At 36.5% G+C, this 24923-nt stretch overlaps 1 protein-coding gene across 8 annotated transcripts in view; it reads left to right on the plus strand.

The window, feature by feature from the left end:
- Positions 1–23889, plus strand: part of ltbp1 (latent transforming growth factor beta binding protein 1) — a 102632-nt gene extending 78743 nt beyond the window's left edge. For all 8 annotated transcript variants that reach the window (XM_048191159.1, XM_048191157.1, XM_048191160.1 and 5 more), the window contains 9 exons: positions 1613–1753; positions 7021–7182; positions 8188–8280; positions 8941–9069; positions 18621–18758; positions 19610–19777; positions 20096–20272; positions 20364–20513; positions 22667–23889. In XM_048191159.1, coding sequence (XP_048047116.1) covers positions 1613–1753; positions 7021–7182; positions 8188–8280; positions 8941–9069; positions 18621–18758; positions 19610–19777; positions 20096–20272; positions 20364–20513; positions 22667–22839 — 1331 coding nt within the window. In that variant the 3' untranslated portion in view covers positions 22840–23889. The remainder of the gene's footprint in view (positions 1–1612; positions 1754–7020; positions 7183–8187; positions 8281–8940; positions 9070–18620; positions 18759–19609; positions 19778–20095; positions 20273–20363; positions 20514–22666) is intronic.
- Positions 23890–24923: the final 1034 nt, after the last annotated feature.

The raw sequence follows: 24923 nt of genomic DNA on the forward strand, positions 1-24923 counted from the left end.
TTTTGAGTTTGAATAGAAGTTTTAACTTAACTTTTTAACTTATCAAATTTAATTCAGACTGCAAGCTCAGCGTTATAATCATTTCATTTGTTGTGGTGTTTTAGATTAAGCAGCGGTGCAGAAAGCACTGCATACATGGGAAAAAAAACACTTTAGGGTGGAGAAAATGTTCCCAACACACCCTAATCTATTCCGGAGTGCATGAAAAGCTGCTAGTATATATCAGCTCTTATGAGGTTGTATCTGTCTTTTACATTGTTCCTCTGGCACTGACATCCTTTTGCAACTTTTTATCATTTCCTATTTGGGCAGCACCCACGCTGCTGCCGACTCCAGACGACCGTTTAACACTTACAGGCTCATTGATGAGCTGGCCCACCATCACTGAGAGGGTCTGGGGTGTGTACGTGTGTGCGTCTGGCAGGATGGCTCCATTAGAGCATTCAGAGTCTATTGCACATAAAGGCTCTCCACACAAGTTGATTTATTGCATCCTTTTGTATGTGGTGCTCTGAGATGATTGATAAAAGCAAAAGAATGAGAGTCACAGATGTGTGAAGCATTGAGAAGAAAAGAGAAAGAAAGAGAGAGAGAAAGGAGAAGAGAGCCATGTTGCAGGAAGCAGACACTTGCATTATAGTGCTACTTTGGTCGTCATAAATTCAAGCTGTCAAAGACAGTCGGCAGAAAAATTGGGCTGTTTTATTTACTGAAGTCAACTGTGCACAGTTTGTCATTGCTTTATGAGCTTCCCAAAAGCCACCGTTTTGATAAGGAAAATTAATGAAAACACTGCAGAACACTCTGAGCCAATCAGGACAAGGCTATAGAAATTATAGAGTTCATGAGTTCATGTAAGTTTGTTGTTTTGAAAAGTCTGGTCAGAGGTCTATTGAAACTGTGTCCTTCTTGTCTCTATAGTCTTACTTCTTTTTTTGTAATAACAAACAATTCTTATTTTAAAAGAAAGAAAGAAAGTCTTATTTTTCCAGCATTTTTCATTAGGAATTTATTTTTATTTTAATTCTTCAGTTTTTTTTTTATTTTTAAATTATCATCATTATTCATAATAATAACAATAATAATAGTTATTTATATTTAAATTTGTAATAATATGTATTACTGTTGGGATTATAATATTATTTATTATTATGACCCTCATTTCATTCCAAACCTTGAATCACAAAAGACATTTTATGCAGCTCCATACAAAAACACGTCTGTAAAGTTTTAAAAAAATGAAAGAAAGTATCATAAATGCAGTCCATACAATTTATTATATATTTCCAAACCTTTAGAAGCCATAAGATTTAATGTGAGGAACAGATAAAACTTGTATTCACTTTTTTTATTCAAAAGTTATTCACTGATCTTTCACTCAGGTGAGCTGTTATGCCAAGAGCCACTGCCATCAAATTATTGAGTTGAACAGGAGAAAAGCCAAATTTTAACCGGTTGAACTGGTTAATTTTTGAGTGAACTATTCCTTTTAAACTGGAAGCCTGTTAGTGGTAGAACAACAAATAATCACATCTGCACTTGACAACACAAAACTGATTTCACTCTTGGAGTTCAGACTGTTCAGTAATGAAACATATTTTCTTGCCTGCAGATGTGAATGAGTGTGAGCTGCTCGGTAATGTGTGTGGTGAGGCCATCTGTGAGAATCATGAAGGCTCCTACTTGTGTTTGTGTCCTGATGAGACTCAAGAATTTGACCGGAATTCTGGCAAATGCTTCTCTACGCCACCAGGTAATGTAGTCTACTGTAAGTCTACCACCACAATGTGATCAATCAATTTCTTATCCTACAGAAATCCAAATGTATCCCACAAACAGTGCCCTAACCCAAAACTACAAGGCTGCCAATATGCCACATAATACCTTTTACAGTTGTGGTCAGAATTATTGGCACCCTTGGTAAATATGATCAAAGATGACTGTAAAAGTAAATCTGCATTGTTTATCCTTTTGATCTTTAATTCATAAAATTAGCAAACATCTAACCTTTCATTGAAGGAAAAGAATTGAAACTGGGGGGAAAATCACATTATGAAATACATGTTTTTCTCCAAAACACATTGGCCACAATTATTGCACCCTTTTATTCAATACTTTTTGCAACCTCCCTTTGCAAAGATAACAGCTCTGAGTCTTCACCTATAATGCCTGATGAGTTTGGAGAACACCTGACAAGAGATCAGAGACCATTCCTTCATGCAGAATCTCTCCAGATCCTTCAGATTCCCAGCTCCACATTGGTGCTTCTTCTCTTCAGTTCACTCCACTCATTTTCTTTAGGGTTCAGATCAGGGGACTGGGATGGCCATGGCAGAAGCTTCATTTTGTGCTCAGTGACACATTTTTGTGTTGGTTTTGATGTTTGTTTTGGATCATTGTCCTGATGGAAGGTCCAACCATGGCCCACTATTGGATTTCTAGCAGAAATGGTCAGGTTTTGTTTTTTTATATGTTGGTATTTGATAGAATCTGTGATACCATGTATCTGAACAAGATGTCCAGGACCTCCAGCAGAAAAATTGGGTACTTTTTATACATGTGTGCACCAAACCCATCTGGTGGGTTTGCTGCCAAAAAGCTCTTTTTTTAGTTTCATCTGACCATAGAAGCCGGTCCCGTTTGAAGTTCCAGTCTTGTCTGACAACTGAATATGCTGGAGATTGTTTCTGGATGAGAGCAGAGGATTTTTCTTGAAACCCTCCCGAACAACTTATGGGGATGTTTGATCATTTTTTTGGGCTTTCTGAGACTCAAGACTCAACTAATCTCTGCAATTCTCCAGCTGTGATCCTTGGAGAGTCTTTGGCCACTCAAGCTGTCCTCCTCATCGGGCATTAGGACGATTTAGACACACGTCCTCTTCCAGGCAGTTTTGTAACATTTTAGTTGATTGGAACTTCTTAATTATTGCCCTGATAGTGGAAATGGGGATCTTCAATGCTTTAGCTATTTTCTTACAGCCATTTTGTGAAGCTCAACAATCTTTTGCTGCACATCAGAACTATATTCTTTGGTTTCTCTCATTGTAATGAATGATTAAGGGAATTTGGCTTTTGCGTTTCCTCATGTTTATACTCCTGTGGAACAGGAAGTCATGGCTGGATATTTTCATGTTCATGATTACCCTGGTGTGCTAAAAAATGTAAATATGAATGGGAATATACTTCAGAGATATTTTACTCATTAAATTATTAATTGTGTAAAAACTTTTATTTCATAATGTGATTTTCATCTTTGAATTGTTTTCCTTCAATGAAAGGTTAGATTTTTGCTAATTTTATGAATTAAAGATCAAAAGGATAAACAATTCAGATTAATTTTTACAGTCATCTTTGATCATATTTACCAAAGGTGCCAGTAATTCTGACCACAGCTGTATCTGGACAGATGACCCCTGTCCTCCTCCTACAAAACTTCTCTGCTTCACCGTGTACCTGAAACGATTCTGAAGCTCTTCACGTTTTAATCTCAGCCATAGAGATTCTCTAGTGCATCAGGACATTAACTTCCTATCATCAGGGTCCAGCTCCAAGTAGAACAGAGGGAGGCATGGGATGATAAATGTGGGTTGTAAATGATCTGGCAGGAGAGAAATGAGATTCAGTCTGAGGATTAGAGAGGGACCTAAGCACCATGGGCCCTAAAGTATGTAAGAGCTCCCACGACCGGTACAGAGAGATAAGACCCATCAGAATGAGATATCTGCTTCTAAAACTGATTGGAATATATTTAGTTTTATTGCTATTATTGTGTTAGTGTTTATTTACATATGGTCTAAGTTGTTTTGGCATCAAATTTGTGAAATACATCCAAAATAAGCACTCAATGCAATTTGCATGAGCAATTCCCCATCTTACAGGCCGCAAAATTGAAGTTCTTCAAAAGTGAAGTGAGTCAATAAGTCTGGGAAAGGTTTTGTTTACCTGGAAAACAAGTAGACTAAAAAAGACCAGATGTGGAGGATGTTAAAAATGTTATATAGTTTTAGGTTTAAGGGTTGGCACTTACTAGACTGGAATCAAATCTAGTGCTCTAGTTGAAGAACATGGTGAAACTGGGAAATAAAAGAATGATGTTGATTGGTTATATGTGTGCGAGTGGCTACACACCAGCTGTGTCTGGAAGATCAAATGACAGGAAGCATTTCCTTAGATCTTAGCCAACTGTTTTAGCTGAGAACTTTTGTTCAAATCCACCCACCTAATCCTCCTGCCCCCATAAAACCGCACTCCAGAGTTTAAACATAATTTTTTTATTTTTACAAGAAGTACCCCAGTATCTCTTACCATAGCTGTAAATCTTACTTTTTGCATTTAAGGACGGCAGCAGAACACCATAAAACTAGAATCACAATAGTTTTGAATATAAATTATCTGGAAATCTTAAAGAGGAGCGCTCAGTGACTGAAAAGCCAAGGGTGAACTGTAAAACTTCTCTCTGATTTATTTTTTTACATTTATTTTTCCTTTATTTTACCAGGAATAATCCCATTGAGATATAAATCTCTTCTACCAGAGATTCCTGGCCAAAATGGCAGCACAAAAAGTTTCACTTAAATTACAAACACATAAAACTAGAAATATATGAACAAAAGTCTTATTCAGCAATCATATAAAAATTATATAAAACGTATACATGTTTCCTTCTGATAGGACTCCAAAAGGTTTCTAAAAATGTTTAAAGATGATCAATTCGTACAAACTACAATGATGGGTACGTAAAGAAGCATTCATCACAAATCATATTGGAGCATGATATATACAATCCAACTTCTTTAGTAAAGATAGATTTGCTTGCATATAAATCACATCACCTAGTCCAACACTGAGAGGAAACAATTTTGGATAATTCTCTTTTTAGCTTCAAAAGGAAAACATTTCTTTATACGAAAGAGAAAACCCAATTTAGGTGTAAGCTTTTTTTAAATAATTTTAATATGTATATTAAAACCCATCAAACCATATGCCCAGGTATTTATAGCAATTTACTCTTTCTATAAAATCCCCTTCTAACTATTTTAGTGCAACAGCGGGTGAAGAGCATATTTTTTTTTTTTTTTATTAATTTAAAACCAATTTTAAATTTAACAATGGAAATTGCAATGACTCAAAAAAGGCTTGTAGTAGCTCTATGGCTTGATTCATGGACTGTGCTACTGTGTAGATAATTGTATCATCAGCATATAAATGTATTTTAGCTGCGGTTATCTCATGACCTAGGTCATTTATATAAATTGAAAATAAAATTGGTGCTAAAATAGATCCCTGTGGGGCACCTTTATTAATTTTTAATTTTGTAGAAGTTTTCAAATGAGACACACTGCGTTCTTTCTTACAAATAATTATTGAACCAATTTAAACTCATTTTACTAAAACCTAAACAACTGAGTCAACAAGATATTGTGATCTATGGAATCAAATGCCTTAGACAGACAAACAAATAGAGCTGCACATTGCAGATTATTATCTAAACAAGTAATAATATAATTCGTGACCATTCGTGTTCATTCGTGGTGCTGTTAGTAGAATGGAAGTTATCTAATTCAGAGGGGTCACCCCCTTTTAACAAAGGGAGAACCATGGTTGATTTCCATTATATTTCCATGATTGGTTCCACTTTAAAATCTGTCGCAATTTTTAAAAATATGGGTCTATATTATCAGGCCCCGCTGATATTTTACATTTGGTAAATTTGATAGAGCTAATCAATTTTGTACAGATATTTCTTAAAGGGTTAGTTCACCCAAAAATGAAAATAATGTCGTTTATTACTCACCCTCATGTCGTTCTACACCCGTAAGACCATAAATCTTCGAAACACAAATTAAGATATTTTGATAGCTCAGTGAGGCCTCCATAGCCAGCAATGACACTTCCTCTCTTAAGATCCATAAAGGTACTAAAAACATATTTAAAACAGTTCATGTGGGTTCAGTGGTTCTATGTTAATATTATTATATAACGACTTTATAAAATATTAAATAATGACTTTTCAACAATATAGTGATGGGCGATTTCAAAACACTCGAATCAGTGAATCAGAGAGCCAAAGTCACGTGATTTCAGCAGTTTAGCCGTTTGATAGGAGATTATTATTATTTATTATTATTAACCTTTATTTAACCAGGTGAGTCAATTCAGAACCAGTTCTCATTTACAATGACGACCTGGCCAAGAGGCAGTGTAAAAAGCCAGTACAATACAAAAAACATAATATCCGAATCACTGATTCGATTCGTAAAGCTCCGAAGCAGTGTTTTGAAATCGTCAATCACTATATTATTGAAAAGTCGTTATTTTGGTTTTTCGCCGCACAAAAAGTATTCTCGTCGCTTTATAATATTAAGGTTGAACCACTGAACTTGCATGAACTGTTTTAAATATGTTTTTAGTACCTTTATGGATCTTAAGAGAGGAAGTGTCATTGCTGGCTATGCAGGCCTCACTGAGTCATCGGATTTCATCAAAATATCTTAATTTGTGATCCGAAGATAAATGGTCTTACGGGTGTAGAACGACATGAGGGTGAGTAATAAATTACATTATTTTCATTTTTGGGTGACCTAACCCTTTAATGTTCTGTAATGTACCCAATCCAAATGGTTATTTGTTTTCTTTGCTTTAGCCCACGCAGCATCTCGCTCTTTAATACGAGAAGAGATAAACTCATTAAACCAGGGGTTTATCTCTGCCTCATACCCTAAATCTTTTAAAAAGGAGCATGTTTGTCACATATACTCAAAAAAGTGAAAATGTTATGATGTTATGCACAGCTTCTGCTGTGTTCTTGACTTTGGCTCTTTGGGTATTTTTTCATTTGTGGATAACCGTATTGCAGTGAATCATTACATTTATTCATTGATTCTTTCCTCTGGTTCTTCATTTTTGTTTGCTTTGTGACGAAACATTATTGAAAATTTACATCTGGATATTTTAAAAGGAAGACAACCATCTGAGTTATCTATGTTTGTTACTTTGTTTGTTGTCTCGTACCCCACAGTCACGTCGGTGGAGAGGAAAGAGTGTTACTTCAACATGAATGATGAGAACCTGTGTGATAAGGTGCTGGCCAGCAGCATGACTAAAGAGGAGTGCTGTTGTACGCTGGGAGCAGGCTGGGGGGACAACTGTGAGGTCCATCCCTGCCCCATACCAGGAACAGGTACTGCACAACACACAATCTAAGAAGTACAGTACAGAGAACTGTAAGAATACTTATGTATAGATGGATCATTGAATCAGCGAGTTGATCTTGAGGGTAGTGGACAAATTCTTTGCAGTGAATCAGTTGACCTGGTTCATCTTGGATAAACTATTCCTTTTAAACTGGAAGTAGAATATAATTTTCCTTATTTTAATTTTTTTGGGGGGGAAAAATATTATGGTGGGGATCTTAAAAAGATAAGCCCAAATGAGAGAAAATCAACTCAAAATAGGAACTGCAAGAACACTCTTGTATAGATGAATCATTGAGTCAGTAAGTTGCAATTGAGGATACTGAAAAAATCATTGTTTTGAGACAATTTTTTGCAGTGAATCAGTTGACCTGGTTCATTTTAGGTAAACTGTTCCTTTTAAACTGGAAGTAGAATTTATTTTCCTTATTTTAACACTTTCTGGAAAAAAATGAAAAGATAAGATAGGAAATTCAAAGTAGGAAAAACAAATTAAAGTGACACGAAAAAGGCTTAAACCTATAATACTTTAAATATTATTTTAAACCAGTACTTTTTCCTTCAAATCTTCCTACAAATTGGTTGAAGTGGATGTGTCTTGCCTGGAAGTGCACGTTGTGTTGCGCATTAGCGCTTATGAAACAGTCTCTGGTCAATACTTAATTTCAGATCAAATAGGATTGTTTTCGGATAGATAAGGTTCAACGCGGAAGAATATCCACCTTTCTGCAACTGATGAATGATGAAAGGTGTTCAATACATATAAAAGCTTGCCCAACTTATGACTGAGAATCCTCACAGACATTAGCAAATTACATAAGTAAATCATATCTGGATATCTTATAAATGATAAACAATCACTCTCATATTTCTTTTGCTTTACCAAAGCCATAATTACTAGTCCATCTTGCACTTTCCAAGTAATAATCACTATTCTTGAATAAACACAGCGGACAGTTTCCTGTATTAACTACTGACACTCTCTTATGCAGATCAGTTCTCTCAGATGTGTCCGGCAGGCCAGGGTTACATTCCTCCTGGAGATCCAATTATTCCTACAACCAGCTTACCAGAAAGCTTCAAAGGTATCTGTGTGTCTATGCATTGTTAAAGGGATCATTAACCTGAAAATTAAAAATCTCATGTTCTTCCAAACCTGTATGAATTACAAAAGAAGATATTAAAATTATGTTTTTGTCCATTCAATAAAAGTCAGTGGGGTCCAAAACAACTGTGTCTCGCACTTTTACCCTCATTTTATGCACATATTTTTGACTTTGTAATGTGTGGAAGCAGCCGCAGACATGGCTTAGCATCTGACCTACATATACTGAAACGCACACACTCAGCAGCCTGCTTCCCAGTGTGGGGAAACCTCAGTCCCAGGGCCAGTCTAATGCACTGATTTAATTTATGAATGCAGCAAGAGTGTGGTTTCTCTTTGGCTGGTGGCAGTGCGAGTGAATGCAATGCGGTCGGGATGTGTGTGTGTGTGTGTCGGTGTACGTTTGAATGGAATGCTTATGGATGGAAAGGACATTTCCTCCCCATCGGTCTCCAGTCAAATGACATTTCTGCATGTAGCAGATCCCCAAATAAGAACACTAACCAGAGCAGTGGAGAGTCTGTATGCAGCCAGATGCATGCTGATCTATAGGTGTGGTCCATGGTTTCAGGTGCATACTAACCTGTCTGTATGTTTTAGAATGGAATAATCAAAACATGTTGATTTGTGTCTTTTGCAGACGCAGATGAATGCAAGCTTTTTGAAAACGAGATCTGCAAAGACGGCTATTGTCTCAATGCCCTTGGTGGGTATGAGTGTTACTGCAAGGCTGGACTCTACTATGATGAGAGCAAACTACAGTGTGTTGGTAAGGTCCAAAATCACAATCAGCATGTAATCTCTGAATGTGTGTTGTTTAGTATGTCTCATCTCTTTTCTTAAAGGGATAGATGATTACACTTCCCTCATGTTGTTCCAAAGTCTTTTGCGGAGCACAAAAGAAGATATTTTAACAAACAAACCTGGAATCCATTCACTTTCAATGTATGGAAAAAAAACAGATATTTTACAAAATATATTCTTTTGTGTTCCACAGAAAAAAAATAAAAACAGATGTGCAGTAACATGAAAATTAATTAAAATGTTTCTTTAGACTGATTACAGGTTAGATGTAGCCAGATTTTTTTTTTTTCTGTTCAGACTCTTGTTCAGACAGGCTTTTGCTAGCATGTCCACATTTGCTGTCAAAGTACCAAGGAAAACTTGGTTCAGCATATATGAAATTTTAGTAATAGATGTTTCATCATTTATTGTTTGTCATGAGGGCAATACCCAAGTCTGAACACAGAAAAGTGTAAAAACTGTGAAAAGGTGTTTTATGCAGTATTTGTTGCTGTTGTCACTGTGACTACCCCAGTTTAGTGAGGGAAAAGGACCTAAGAAAACTGCGGTGACGCCATCCTCTGAATTTTTGAAGAGGGCCGTTAACTTGTTAACTTCAGAATTAGGAAGCTACTGTAAGATAAAAATTCAACAAACATTCAACATTCAGTGTTCTGTTTTCTTTTACTCCCTAAACCTGCCCATTCAGACTCACATTCATGACATTTAATAGCTGATGAGAAGAGCATTATGTTGTTGTTTCAGAAAATGACTGATCCAATCTTTCAGTCTAAGAAATGTAATTTAATGGGATTTCAAACCACATGGTGTTTTGGATCCCCCACAGTTGAATAGGCTAAAAAATGTATTTTTGCTGCCTGTCTGAACAACACATGCACAATGTTGAAGTACACAAAATGTAATGAAATTATTGAATATTATATTCTAGTGTTTCTCATTGTGCTGTGCATATCACAGCTCTGTTCAGGCTGAATAAAGTACTAAACCAGTTAATAAAAAATATCGTAGAAGATAAAATATATAGAAAATATATAATATACAGTATATAATACAATTGTATTATATATTACTCTAATTTTAATATATATATATATATATATATATATATATATATATATATATATATATATATATATATATATATATATATTTATATTATGTATTATACAATATACAGTGCACAGCATAAATGAGTACACCCCCTCTGAACAAAACAAAAGATGTATTTTCTTTATGATCACTAATAAAGTTCATGGAAAGATGCCAAAACTTAAATGTATTAAACATACATAATAAAAACTGAGAAAATATGTCATTAAAGGGGTGGTATCACACACACTTTCTGCCAATCTAATGTTAATCTCAAGTACCTAAGAGTAGTAGTGCATCCTTCATATCTGCAAAAAATCATATTTATAAAAGATATATAAGCTGTACTGAGTCTTTCCGAAAACAGCCGAGCACCTGGAGGCGTGCCGTGCGAGCGGAGCTAAAGAGTGACAAGCACGCGCAGCTTTTGCGTAGCGATCGTCTGCACGATATCAATGGTCAGCTAAACAAATGTATTTAAACACACACAATACACCATCGCATTATCCCTGGATAACTTTTGAATCACTATAATGAATATAGCGTATAGTGAATGATGAATAATGAATTTATGAATTCACTACGTTCGTGTTGTTTACATTATATGCACTTAGGTGCCTATTGCCAACAAAACAGACATTTGAAGCAGTTTTACTCACCACTTGCTGTTCCGACTCATGCCCGGGATCATTACCGCTGTGACCGCTCCATCTTTCAGTTTCAAACGGTCTGTAAATCCAGCGTAGACCCTGGGCCTTGTTTATAAAACCATAAGTGCCAATCCTGAGGGCTCGAGCAGCCATGGAAAACATGAGATATTCTCCATTAATTTTAACCAATAAAAAGTAATTGCAACTATTTGTTTCTATGGTTATTTTAATAACAAATATCGAGAGCGCATCAATGTAATGCATGAGCACAAAACTCTCAGCTCCACTTAACGCTGGGTTCTTTGGGAAGCAATGTTCTCTTTCCCGCACAACCAAAAACACACTTCTTTGGTGACATTGTTGATTTCGTGAAGTCCTGTGACCTGTGCAGCACTGCCGCCGACTTCCGTAAAGCCGAACACGCGTTGATGGGCGTGCTCTCGCTCTGGTCGACGTGTGCGCATGCGCTCTTCTGGGAGAAGTGCCCGTATAAGGAATTTCGACCCTGTTAACTTCTCACAGGCCCATACTCGGAAAAAAGACCGCAAAGTTTATGAGGGTTTGGAAGTGTATTTTTGGCACGTCCAACTCGTGTTTTGAAACTTTGGCCATGTTTAGCATGAGAATCCAACTCTTTAACAGCCATAACAGCCCCCATGAGAGCACATGAGATGGGTCCAGAGTCATTTTCCTTGCCTGTTTAAAAGCAATTTTGTTGAATATAGACTGAAGATTGGGGTAAACCCCCAGTTCAATCACTTTCATTGCCATATGCACCAGCCGACTCAACTGTGATCTAAGGGTAACTGTCAAATTACCAAACCAGGCGGCTATACCATACAAGATGGATTCAATACAGGCATGATAAAACAGCAACATAACACTCTGAGTGACACCAAAAAAGTCTGAGCCTCCGTAAAAAGTAAATTTTTTGTTGCACCTTTTCCATTTTCCCTGGGGCATTTTTACCATTATAAGAGCATTTTTTTCTAACCTTATTAAATGTATGCATCATATTTCATCAATTTCACAATTTAAAATAGAAAAATTGTTTTTAAATGTTAAACAATAAATTCAGTTAGAACAATAACACCCAATGAGACTGTTACCAATCATAAGAAATCATCAAAAAAAATCCATCTTTGCAATACAGAAGTAGCACAGGTATTATTTAGACATTTACATAGACTGCTTCATGCAGCTCATTGGTAAATATAACTTTTTGAATTTATAAATATGTAAAAAATGAAACTTTAAAAGTTGAATATTTAAGTAAAAACAGTCTATGTAAAGTGTAAATATGAAAATAAACTGCCAGTAGGTGGTGGTAAATCTTAATGTGCAAGTCATTCATTCAGTCGTTCAAAACACAGATTCATTCAGGAATCACCATTGCTTGGAGACGCTCGGCGCAACAGTTCTGGTGTGTCTTTGTTTGAAATTATTTTCACAAAATAGGGCTAAAACAGACAGTATTGTGGCTAATGTTAAGTCACTTAATATCAACTTGTTTATTGGAATTCAGTAAGATCAGCAAGTACCACATTTGCAATCATGCCAATACTCGGAGAAACAGCTGTGATAGATGGTGTTACTGGTGTTCAGCAGCAACACTGCTTATATCACTTGCCCACTATGACCATGGCACCGCCCCCAACATCGTTTAGATTTTTTTTAATAGTAATAATAATAATTTAGTTCAGTTAGAGAATAGCCACTACAGTTAAAACGGAACACGTCTGCTCAATTCAGTGAGCCAAACGAGAGACACTGGACAGATCAGCAGCAGGAGTCAGATTTCACCTCACTTCGCCCTTTTCGCCTCACTTTTCTGAATGACAAGACAATGGATGAAGATTTGGTTGCAAAGCAAAATGTAAATGAGCATATTTAAGCGAGTTTGTCATTGTACTGTTTTGTTGTTGTGTTTTTCATTAAGAATAATAACAAAGCCACCCACCATTCAAGCATTTGCCGCTACTTCAAGAGCGAAAGTATACGCACGGGCATTCATAGCGGTGTGTTTTTTTTAAATTAATTTTTGGAGGCATTTTTGCCCAAAGTCCCCGTTAATTTCCGACCTTGCTTATGATAATCCAAATGTAGTATTTCCAGTTAATTTGGCTAAAACATCTGCAGCATGAGACAGTCTGGTAAGTGCGTCATACCCGTTTCAACTTTATACAATCTTTGAAGTGTAGTCCGTCGCGCACGTCTTTTGCACTTGCTCTGCTGACTGAAGCAAAGTCTTTGAATGAAGGTATGAAAAGCAGCCGATTGCAGCATGAAACATAACTGTTGTTCAGTGTAGATGCATTTTGGGAGTTGTGCTTTTTATTCCAATTGTATTATAGATCTGTTCAGTATTTTTTCACAGTCGCACACAGTTATTTTTAGTCGCATATGGAACCAAAATGGTCGCACTGTAGAGCCCTGCTCTGAGACACTCACTTGGTATTTCTCCTGCTCTTTGTCTACCAAAAAAATCCCTCATCACTAAATGAAAGCTTAAAATGAAGTCCTGATTATTTCAGGGGCCTTCTCACCATAGTTTTTGAATTTCTGTGTTACTTTTGCTATATTTTCACACTTAAAACAATGATTTGGTAATCCTCTTGTAGCACTGTCCTCTTTTGGGCTAAGAAATAAGTCTCCTGACAGTTCTCTTCCAAGTGGTCAGTATTAAGTCTGAGAAGGTTTCAGTGGGCTATATAACACTTTTAATTGTCAAGAAATTACTTCTCTTTAAATGTTTTGGTTCAACATACTTACCTGTTGATCAAACATTGCCTTAAACTTACACCAGAATTTTTTTATTTCATTTTATTTAGTAACTTTTAGGAGGGTGTACTCATTTCTGCTACACAACATTTTATTACCTTAATAAGAAAATCTTTAATTTTGACATGCTTCTTTGGTAATTGATTAAGCAGACTTGCTGGAACATTATATCTCTAAAGAACCTAACATGTCTTCTAAGTAATTGAGTAATTGCTGACTTTCAGAAGTTACAGAGGTGGTGTACTCATTTATGCTGGGCACTGTATAATATAAAATATATAATATAAATAAAATATACAGACAACAGTATTCAGAAACATAGAAAAGTTCCATGAAAGTGTTTTATTTTAGTCCAAATATTCTTAGAAAGGTAATCTAAAGGGTTTGTTATTTATTTAGCTTTAGCCGTTTATTGCTTGTGATGCTTGGCCTTGAATTGTCACTGTGTTTTGTCGTCGGTTTGGATGACAGGCTTGTTGTGTGTTTTTGTGTGGGTGCATACGATCTTACATGTCGAACAGATAGTGTGTGTGTGTGTGTGTGTGTGTGTGTGTGTGTGTGTGTGTGTGTGTGTGTGTGTGTGTGTGTGTGTGTTGGCCTAGTTCGGCTCACCATAACGCCAACACATTTAAATTGGATTTAAATTTAAGTTTTAAACCTGCTGCAGCTGGCGGCGTGTGGCTTGCGGACACATTATGCATGCATCGTGATAGCAGGTTATATGTGTGTGTTGAGCATGGGTCAAAGGCTACATTTTGTGACCGTTCAGGGCGGCACAGCCGTCATGATCCAGGCCGCAGCTCTATGGTGCACCACAGGCTGTCTGCCTGCCTAAACACACATACACACACTCACTCACACAAACCACAGACCCACGGCCAAGGAGTCTTACTCAGCCACACTGCCTTAAACCTGCCACACCCCTGACTGCCTCACACACACATATTCAGTGTAGCCACAATCATTTGATTTCCTACACCCTCTGACACACACACGCATATGAACACCCACTCACTCTCTAAACTCAACCACGCATTTTCACACATACAAATATGTCTCTCGTTTCATGTGTCAGTCTTTTTAACACCAAGCCAGTGGGTGGAGGTTCTGGAGGTGGCCGCAAATTTTACATACACATTGTGGGCAGATATGGTTTAATGTACACAAACCACAAACACACATTAAGTGCATTTACATGCTTTTTGAATGTTTGATTTCAGTTGGATGGACTAAAGTCATATATATATATATATATATATATATGACTTTAGTCCATCCAACTATATTATATATATAATAATATAATGACTGATCCAATCTTTCAGTCTAAGAAATGTAATTTAATGGGATTTCAAACCACATGGTGTTTTGGATCCCCCACAGTTGAATAGGCTAAAAAATGTATTTTTGCTGCCTGTCTGAACAACACATGCACAATGTTGAAGTACACAAAATGTAATGAAATTACTGAATATTATATTCTAGTGTTTCTCATTGTGCTGTGCATATCACAGCTCTGTTCAGGCTGAATAAAGTACTAAACCAGTTAATAAAAAATATCGTAGAAGATAAAATATATAGAAAATATATAATATACAGTATATAATATAATTGTATTATATATTACTCTAATTTTAATATATATATATATTATATATATATTTATATTATGTATTATACAATATACAGTGCACAGCATAAATGAGTACACCCCCTCTGAACAAAACAATATACAGTGCACAGCATAAATGAGTACACCCCCTCTGAACAAAACAATATATATATTATATATTGGATCAGTCATATTCAGACCCCCTTAAATTTTTCACTCTTTGTTATATTGCAGCCATTTGCTAAAATCATTTAAGTTCATTTTTTTCCTCATTAATGTACACACAGCACCCCATATTGACAGAAAAACATAGAATTGTTGACATTTTTGCAGATTTATTAAAAAAGAAAAACTGAAATATCACATGGTCCTAAGTTATTCAGACCCTTTGCTGTGACACTCATATATTTAACTCAGGTGCTGTCCATTTCTTCTGATCATCCTTGAGATGGTTCTACACCTTCATTTGAGTCCAGCTGTGTTTGATTATACTGATTGGACTTGATTAGGAAAGCCACACACCTGTCTATATAAGACCTTACAGCTCACAGTGCATGTCAGAGCAAATGAGAATCATGAGGTCAAAGGAACTGCCTGAAGAGCTCAGAGACAGAATTGTGGCAAGGCACAGATCTGACCAAGGTTACAAAAAAATTTGTGCTGCACTTAAGGTTCCTAAGAGCACAGTGGCCTCCATAATCCTTAAATGAAGACGTTTGGGACAACCAGAACCCTTCCTAGAGCTGGCCGTCCGGCCAAACTGAGCTATCGGGGGAGAAGAGCCTTGGTGAGAGAGGTAAAGAAGAACCCAAAGATCACTGTGGCTGAGCTCCAGAGATGCAGTCGGGAGATGGGAGAAAGTTGTAGAAAGTCAACCATCACTGCAGCCCTCCACCAGTCGGGGCTTTATGGCAGAGTGGCCCGACGGAAGCCTCTCCTCAGTGCAAGACACATGAAAGCCCGCCTGAAGGACTCCAAGATGGTGAGAAATAAGATTCTCTGGTCTGATGAGACCAAGATAGAACTTTTTGGCCTTAATTTTAAGCGGTATGTGTGGAGAAAACCAGGCACTGCTCATCACCTGTCCAATACAGTCCCAACAGTGAAGCATGGTGGTGGCAGCATCATGCTGTGGGGGTGTTTTTCAGCTGCAGGGACAGGACGACTGGTTGCAATCGAGGGAAAGATGAATGCGGCCAAGTACAGGGATATCCTGGACGAAAACCTTCTCCAGAGTGCTCAGGACCTCAGACTGGGCCGAAGGTTTACCTTCCAACAAGACAATGACCCTAAGCACACAGCTAAAATAATGAAGGAGTGGCTTCACAACAACTCCTGTGACTGTTCTTGAATGGCCCAGCCAGAGCCCTGACTTAAACCCTATTGAGCATCTCTGGAGAGACCTAAAAATGGCTGTCCACCAACATTTACCATCCAACCTGGCAGAACTGGAGAGGATCTGCAAGGAGGAATGGCAGAGGATCCCCAAATTCAGGTGTGAAAAACTTGTTGCATCTTTCCCAAAAAGACTCATGGCTGTTTTAGATCAAAAGGGTGCTTCTACTAAATACTGAGCAAAGGGTCTGAATACTTAGGACTATGTGATATTTCAGTTTTTCTTTTTTTAAAATCTGCAAAAATGTCAACAATTCTGTGTTTTTCTGCCAATATGGGGTGCTGTGTGTACATTAATGAGGAAAAAAAATGAACTTAAATGATTTTAGCAAATGGCTGCAATATAACAAAGAGTGAAAAATTTAAGGGGGTCTGAATACTTTCCGTACCCACTGTATATACTATGTGTGTGTATATGTATATGTATATATATGTATGTATGTATGTGTGTATATATATATATATATATATATATATATATGATATAGATATAGATATAGATATAGATATAGTATGTATGATATATATAGATATATAGATATGATATATATATATATATATATATATATATATATATATAGAGAGAGAGAGAGAGAGAGAGAGAGAGATATGTGTGTATATATATGTATATATATAGAGAGATATATATAGATAGATATATATATATATTAACCTTTTTGTTTAAATTCAGTCCTGGTTGTGATCTAAAATTATTTGGGAAAATAAAGCTGAAAGTAAGTGAAATAATAATAATTTTAAAAAAGATGAAAAACTTAAAGCTGCAGTCCATACTTTTTTTTGTTTAAAAATTATCCAAAATCAATTTTTGAGCAGTAACATAACCAGCCAGTGTTCAAAACTATCTCCTTACCTTAGCCCAATTTTCAATGGTAAGCTTGTAATAATGTTTTCTAATTTGAGCTAAGCAATCAGTAGATTTAATCACCATTGGCAGTGTGATTTATTGTAATACTTTTTTCTTAGTTGGTCAGAACAAAAGTGGCAGACATGTTACTTGTTCAGATGACATTTTCTGGTGAAAATTCTTATTTTGGTCATACTTCCAAGACGTAGAATCTGTGATTCTGAAATACAGTATCCACACCGGTGTGGTGACTGACAGCAAACATTAGATTCATTCGCACTGAGGAGCACGTAATGATGAGATTTCTGCAAATAACTGCAATTGCAGGTTTCAAACAGAGATGGCGACAAAGAGACAACACTTATGGACTGCAGCTTTAAATTAAAATGAAATATCACCTTGGCAACTAACTAAAAGCTGAAGTACTAAAATAACTAAAACTAGACTGATTGATTAAATGTGTGTCTGCGCTGCTCTCACAGTGTTTGGAAACAGTGTCTCTACTAATAGCAAAGCAATAAGTTTAACTGCTTCAAGAACAGTGACGTTACTACCTTGCTGCTAAAAAATGGCAACTATTTAGTTTCTGTGTGTGTGTGTGTGAGTCTGTACTGTATGCATGTGTGCTGTATGGGAGAGAAAGTGGGAGAAAGAGAGCATACTTTCCATACATAATAAAAGTTAATTATGTGGTAAACACATAGAAATAGTTTGTTGTTATTATCCTATACTTTCTTGGTCAGTATCTTTGTGGGCTTTGGTTCTTATGCTGTTGTAGGCTACAAGGACCTTTTAAAATAACTATATTTGTCCAAGTGATATGGGAATGTAATTCAGTCACAATCTGCTTAGAACTACCTTAGCTGTGCATTTACTGGAAAATAACTACACACCTTAACGTTCGTCAACCAATCAGATAAAAGCATTCAACAGCCCAGTATTATCTATTTTTATTTGTGCGTTTCTTTTTGTTTCTTTTTGCAAACTGCCGAATTGGTGAATTCTGGTGAAACTCTTCTGGTGAAACGTTTTTTTTGCATCTATATTGTGTATATTGAGAGCAACTTGAACCTGCTCATAAGTCTGTTTATCTTTGTTTATCTCTATGTCTCTGGGCTCTGCAGATGCTGATGAATGTGCAGATGAGTCGAACTGTATAGATGGTAAATGTATGAACACATATGGGTCATATCAGTGTTTCTGCACTCCTCCCCTGGTTCTTGCACCTGACAACGCACGCTGCATTTCACCCGCCATGGCAGGTAAAGTCTTACATCCACACTTATGTACCTGAAAATCCTAAACCCCACCACCAAATTCCTATTCTATTATAAAAAAAATAAAATAAAAAAAAACACCATAAAACTCACACCCTAAACTCAAATCCTGGAGGCCTCCATCACAGCACATTTTGGATTTCTTCCTTATCATCTCATTATCTTATTAGTAGAGTTCTCCATGACCTGAATTGAGTGTCTCAGATTAGTGAGCCACCTAAAATATGCATTGTTGGGGTTCCTCAAGGAGCTGGATTGAGAAACAATGCTCTAAATCCTTTAATCCAAAACCTAGATCCTCTAAAATTTGTATTCTGTCCTCTACAACCCTGCACTTTACATTTTAAACACTCCAGACTAAATGTTACACCCCTCAGTGTGCTACAATAATCTACCCCCTTTTTTCCTCCTGAGATCATTTGATCACATCTAACCTTTATTGTTTGTCTTGATCACAAAACAATTCTAAACAGTGTCATACTGCCACCTTGAGGGTGGTCAGAAAAAGCAGTGCCATTTCTTGCAGACTTTAGAAATCAAGTAGTATGAGGCATAAGAAAGAAGCTTTGGTTCATGAGCACCATTGCCTGACTTAATTCTACACTATGGAATTTTCCATATTGATTTTTCACATTTTGAATTATGCATTGCATTATGTTTTAGAGTTATAGGTTTTTCTATGGATGTTTTTTTACAGTTTACATAAGCATATTTCAGTACTCTGTCATTTTCTTGACACTTATTCATAACCACTTAAAATGCTCATTTACTCAAAGAGATCAGATGAAGTGTGTGTGTGTTTTTTTTTTTTTTTTTTTTTTTTTTTTTTTTTACAGGGCAAAGAGAAGATGATGTGTATGAAGGTATTTGTTGGGAGACCGTGATAGAAAGGCTGACCTGCATAAAGCCCTTGGCCATCAGACATACCACATTCACAGAGTGCTGCTGTTTATACGGAGAGGCCTGGGGCATGGAATGTGCTCTCTGCCCCCAGAAAAATACAGGTAGGCCTATAAATACACAACTACACATCCAAACACAAAGAACAATCTGGAACAGCATACAATATCAGCTTTGAAACAAACCATCTTCCTTTCCATATGTAAAGTTAGTTTGTTTGGTATTGAAAATCATTAGCTATTATCTCAAAAGGTATCTGTTTAATACTTCAAGACATGTGTGTTCTTTCTTAAAATGATTGCAGACCTACCACACAGATCTGACTGCCCTGTAATTACATTCTTCCAAAATTGTGAGACACAAAGAACCTGCAAACACAAAGAAAAATAGATCAAAACTCTCTTTTTTTCACTCTCATCCAGCTGCCTATGCCACTATGTGTAATATCCGTCAGTTTGGTGATTCCCGTCGGCCATATGGTCAGGATGCTTTGATTGCTGGCCCAGTTCATGAGTACGAGGTCAGCCCTGAATATGACTTTCCACCACCGAATCCTGACAGCACGCTGCCATTCTATGACGATTACGAAGCACCAAGAAGTGAGTAAAATTATACACTTTAAATGATTAATTCACCCTAAATGGTAAATTGTCATTATTTACTCTGTCAAAACCCCTCTCTCCCTCACAGATCCATATGATGCATTTGAAGGACTGCGAGCAGAGGAATGCGGTGTGCTGAACGGATGTGAGAATGGACGGTGTGTGCGGGTGCAGGAGGGATACACCTGCGACTGCTTCGATGGATACACACTCGACATGTCCCGCATGGCCTGCGTGGGTGAGCGAGAGCAGAGTCTCACATGAGGGGATCAGGCTGGGTTTTCAGGATGTGGGTGGGATTAGCTGAGTTTTACATTTCAGATCGTTTCAACCCTAAAGAATTTATTTGAAGAATTTTTTTGTAAAAATCTATGCATTTATTAATAATGAGGTGCTGTTGGGTGCAAATTTTCCTGTATAAGTGTCTGAGCTTCGGGATAATTAAAAAAGAAAAAAGAAAACAGATAAAAATAATGAATAATCAGTGTGTAGAGTAATGTTATATGTGACTGGATTTAATTTGTGGAGGCATAAAAGCACAAAAGGTTGGAGGTGATTCAAAACCTCGTCTGTCAAGTAATTTCAAAATTGTCATTACCAGTGATTGAGAGTGTCACAGAAAAGTGACGTAATCATGGCTAATCTCCTGAAATGAGGCATAACTGAGCAGATGATATATGCCCAGGCACTAAGTTAATGTGAGGGGTGGGAACCGATATTGCAACACTGTTACAGAATCTACAGCAAGAAACAGACAGTGAGACCAAAGAAGTCTGATTTCCAAATGAATGATTCTTTTGAATTGGTTCTTTTTAGTGAATCAAAAACATACTGAACAACCAGTGTAGTCCGATTCCTAAACGAATGACTCTGAGTCAGTTATTTTTAGTCAAACAAAATGTACTGTGCAACCAAAGTAGTATGATTCCCAAAAAAATGAGTTGGTTATTTTTAGTGAATCAGAAGCATACCTATCAACCAGTGAATCCAATTCCCGAATAAATTATTCTTATGAATTTGTTATGTTTAGTGAATCAAAAATATACTGCACAACCAGAGTAGTCTTATTCCTGAATGAATGACTCTTATGAATCAGTTTTTTTAGTCAGTCAAAAAACATACATCGCAACCAGTGTAGTCCATTTCCCGAATAAATGATTCTTATGAATTGGTTCTTTTTAGTTAATCAAAAATATATCTGAAGTATTCCTAGAAACCAGTATAGTCCAATTCCCCAAATGAATGACTCTTATGAGTCGGTTATTTTTAGTGAATCAAAAACATAGCGCACAACCAGAGTAGATTCCCTAACCAATGAGTCAGTTATTTTTAGTGAATCTGAAGCATTCCTAGAAACCAATAGTCCAGTTCCCCAAATTAATAACTTATGAGTCGGTTATTTTTAGGTAATCAAAATCATACAGCGCAAGCAGAGTAGTCTTATTCCCAAATGAATGACTCTTATGAATCAGTCCATTTTAGTCAATCAAAAACTGCACAACCAGTGTAGTCCATTTCCTGAAAAAGTGATTCTTATGAATCAGTTCTTTTTAGTGAATCAAAAATTCACCGCGCAACCAGTGTAGTCTCGTTCTCAAATTAATGATTCTAATGAATTGGTTCCTTTTAGTGAATCAAAAACATACACGCAACTAGTGAATGCAAATTCTCAAATTAAAGGTGCTCTAAGTGATCCTGGGTGGAGTAACTTCCTGTTGATGTTTGAAGTGTTGTCAAACAAAACAGAGGCTAGCTAGACCCTCCCTCCTCCTCCTCCTCCCCCTCCCCTCTGTGCTTCCTGAAACAGTCATGAACGCGCATTTAAAATCATTCTTGTCGGTTATTGGCTGGAGCATGTTTATTATGAGGCTGCACCAGGTAGTTTTTTTTGCCATTTTCGGAGCTTGTGGCGACTACAGAGACCGCATTTTTTTACAGCGTGTTCAGGGGACAGCCAGCTAGCGGATAGTGAGGAGATGTTTGCTGTATGTGACAAAAAATGTTTTGGCCTAAAAACGTGTGACATCTTAGAGCACCTTTAATGACTCTTTTAGTGACCAAAAAATATGACAGTGATGATGTTGATTTGACAATATGTAGTTAAAGATACACGTGTTTTGTCAGTAGTATTGTATAAAAATTAATGAAATGTTACCACATTTTTGTCTGTTTGGTATCACTGTTTTGAATTGCATTTGTGCCGTCCTAAAAAAGTCTTTTAAGTCAGGAATTAAAAAGAATGCACAATTTGCTTTGGCAACGAAATTATATTTCCTTTCTCCACATATAGCTATTTTACCCTAAAAACTAAAAGAATTAATAATTGTTAAGGGTAATAGTTGAGTCCCAAACTATCCACTCCTCTGACACGGTTTGTGTTTTGTGTTCCAGATATCAACGAATGCTCAGAGCTGAATACAAAGATGTCTCTTTGCAAGAACGGCAAGTGCATCAACACGCAAGGCTCATATAAGTGCGAGTGTCTGCCAGGATTTGTCCACTCCGCCCAGCACAACTACTGCGTGCCTCACAGACAGAATGCAACCAGCACGAGCACGGAGTGACCAGCAGGGGGCGCAAGATATACTAAAAACACTCTTATTTAATCAAAGCCCATATACTCTGCACTGTATAAAACAAACACCCAAAAACAAACCTAGAAAAAAATCCTACTTGAGATGAAGAGTTTAATGTGCTATCTAATGGTGTCTATGAGAGAACTGTATAAAATATTTGTTTTATTGGTATATGTAAGTTTATTATTTTTACTGTATTAGGAAGTAGAAAGACTGTTTGGACATAGCAGAGGTGATATTTCAGCAAACTGACAAACCCTATGACCTTAAGCTGGGGGACTGCTTTATTTTACCCAGTCAAAGACACCGAGCGTGTGGATATTTTACTAGTGCAAAAGCCAGACTCTCTCGTTCCACTTTTATTTTCTTTCCATTTCTTCTTTTATTTTATTCGTTGTCCTTTCCCTTCTTTCGTTCTGTTTCTAAATCGTTTAACGGCTGATTTGTCTTTATATCGCTCTCTTTTCTTTTCTATTTACTTTCACATTTTAGTGAGGCAGACCACGTCGAACAAACACACCTGCATAGATTCATAAGAAACACACAGCACAAAATGATTTCAGTGTCAAGTCTTTAAAATAAGCTTTTTATACAAGCTGCTTTGTATTAATGACAGACGCCAGCTAATTCTCTGTCTGGGACATTAGTCCACTGCAGATGTCTGCCCTGTGGAGCAGGCATGACCTTTAACCTCACCTTTCTTCTAGAAATTATTATTATTTGTTTCTTTAAAAAGAAAATAATAAAATGAAGTGCCTTTGTTTTGTTTTTTTGTTTTTTTACAGAAATCTTTTACTGCATTTGATAGAGTGGGCGAAATGTCTTGCCAGGTTGCAAAGCTGCTATTAAACAGCCGTGGTTTATTTTTTTGTTTTTTTTTTACTTTCTTTCAGATTTTTTTTTTTTTTTGTACATTTAAACTGAAGAGTTGATAAAAACTATGTATTTGTAATTTGTACATGAATAAATACCTTCTGAATATCCATATAATGTATTAAAACTCTTGAAATAAATCAGAGATGGTGATGTTTATACATATTTAGCTTTTCTGTGTTCTCTACGTTTTGTATATCGGCACTTCTCAACTGGGTCACGACCGAATATGGGTTGTCGGGTCGCAGACAGAACGATGTTTAAAACAATCGTTAGGGTCTGACACACCGCAGAATAACATTACATCATCATCACCTTAAATAATGGTGTAGTTCAAAACAACAAATACAGTAGATTTATACCGAATTGTTCTGCTCTGCCAGATGGTTAACTGGAAAGTATGTCCTTTGTCTTACCTATTTATCTTGAGCAGTAATCTTGGGCGAGAAGTCAGGTGACTTATGAGTCACATCAGTTGTTTTTCAAAGAAAATACAATGGCTCAAACTTAACTAATGGCTTTGATTTCAAATGGATGTTAGGGATATTGGATACTGATTCAGAGGTCTGCCCCATTCAGAGGTCTGCTGATGTTTCCGAATATTCCCTGTCGTCAATGGCAACACAGTATAGAAGCTGCACGATTGTGGATAAATTGAGAATCACGATTTTTTCTTTTGTTTCAAATAGAGATCATGATACTCCCATGATTCTGAACAGACAACCAAGCAAAATAACATGTCATTTACTAGAGGTTCTGACAAAATGTTAATTTCTGCAGTCTATATAAAATGTTTAAGTAATTTGTATTATTTAAAAACATAAGTTTGAATGAATGATTCAATGACTCATAACTACTTATTTCATTTTATTTCATTACTGGACGAAACAGCATTTCTAAACAAATCTCTTGAATGAATGTTTCAATGACAAATACATTTTTAACAGTCACTTGTCGAAACCCAGTGGTGTAAAGATGTAATCGCTAAAATCGTTGTTTGAATTTAATTTCAAAGGATGATTTGCTCTATCTTAATCGCTTCCGTAGACATCAGTGTTTATATCTGAACCATAAACTTTTATTCCAGTCCTTCTGTGATAATTTGAAAATTTGTAACTTTTTCTACGAGTGGGTCTGACAGCTTGCCCACCTTGTCAGATCCAGAGAAATACATTATTATTTTTTTAATAATACAATTT

The sequence above is a fragment of the Megalobrama amblycephala genome, linkage group LG5 (assembly GCF_018812025.1).
Source record: "Megalobrama amblycephala isolate DHTTF-2021 linkage group LG5, ASM1881202v1, whole genome shotgun sequence".
NCBI classification, from domain to species: Eukaryota; Metazoa; Chordata; class Actinopteri; order Cypriniformes; family Xenocyprididae; genus Megalobrama; species Megalobrama amblycephala.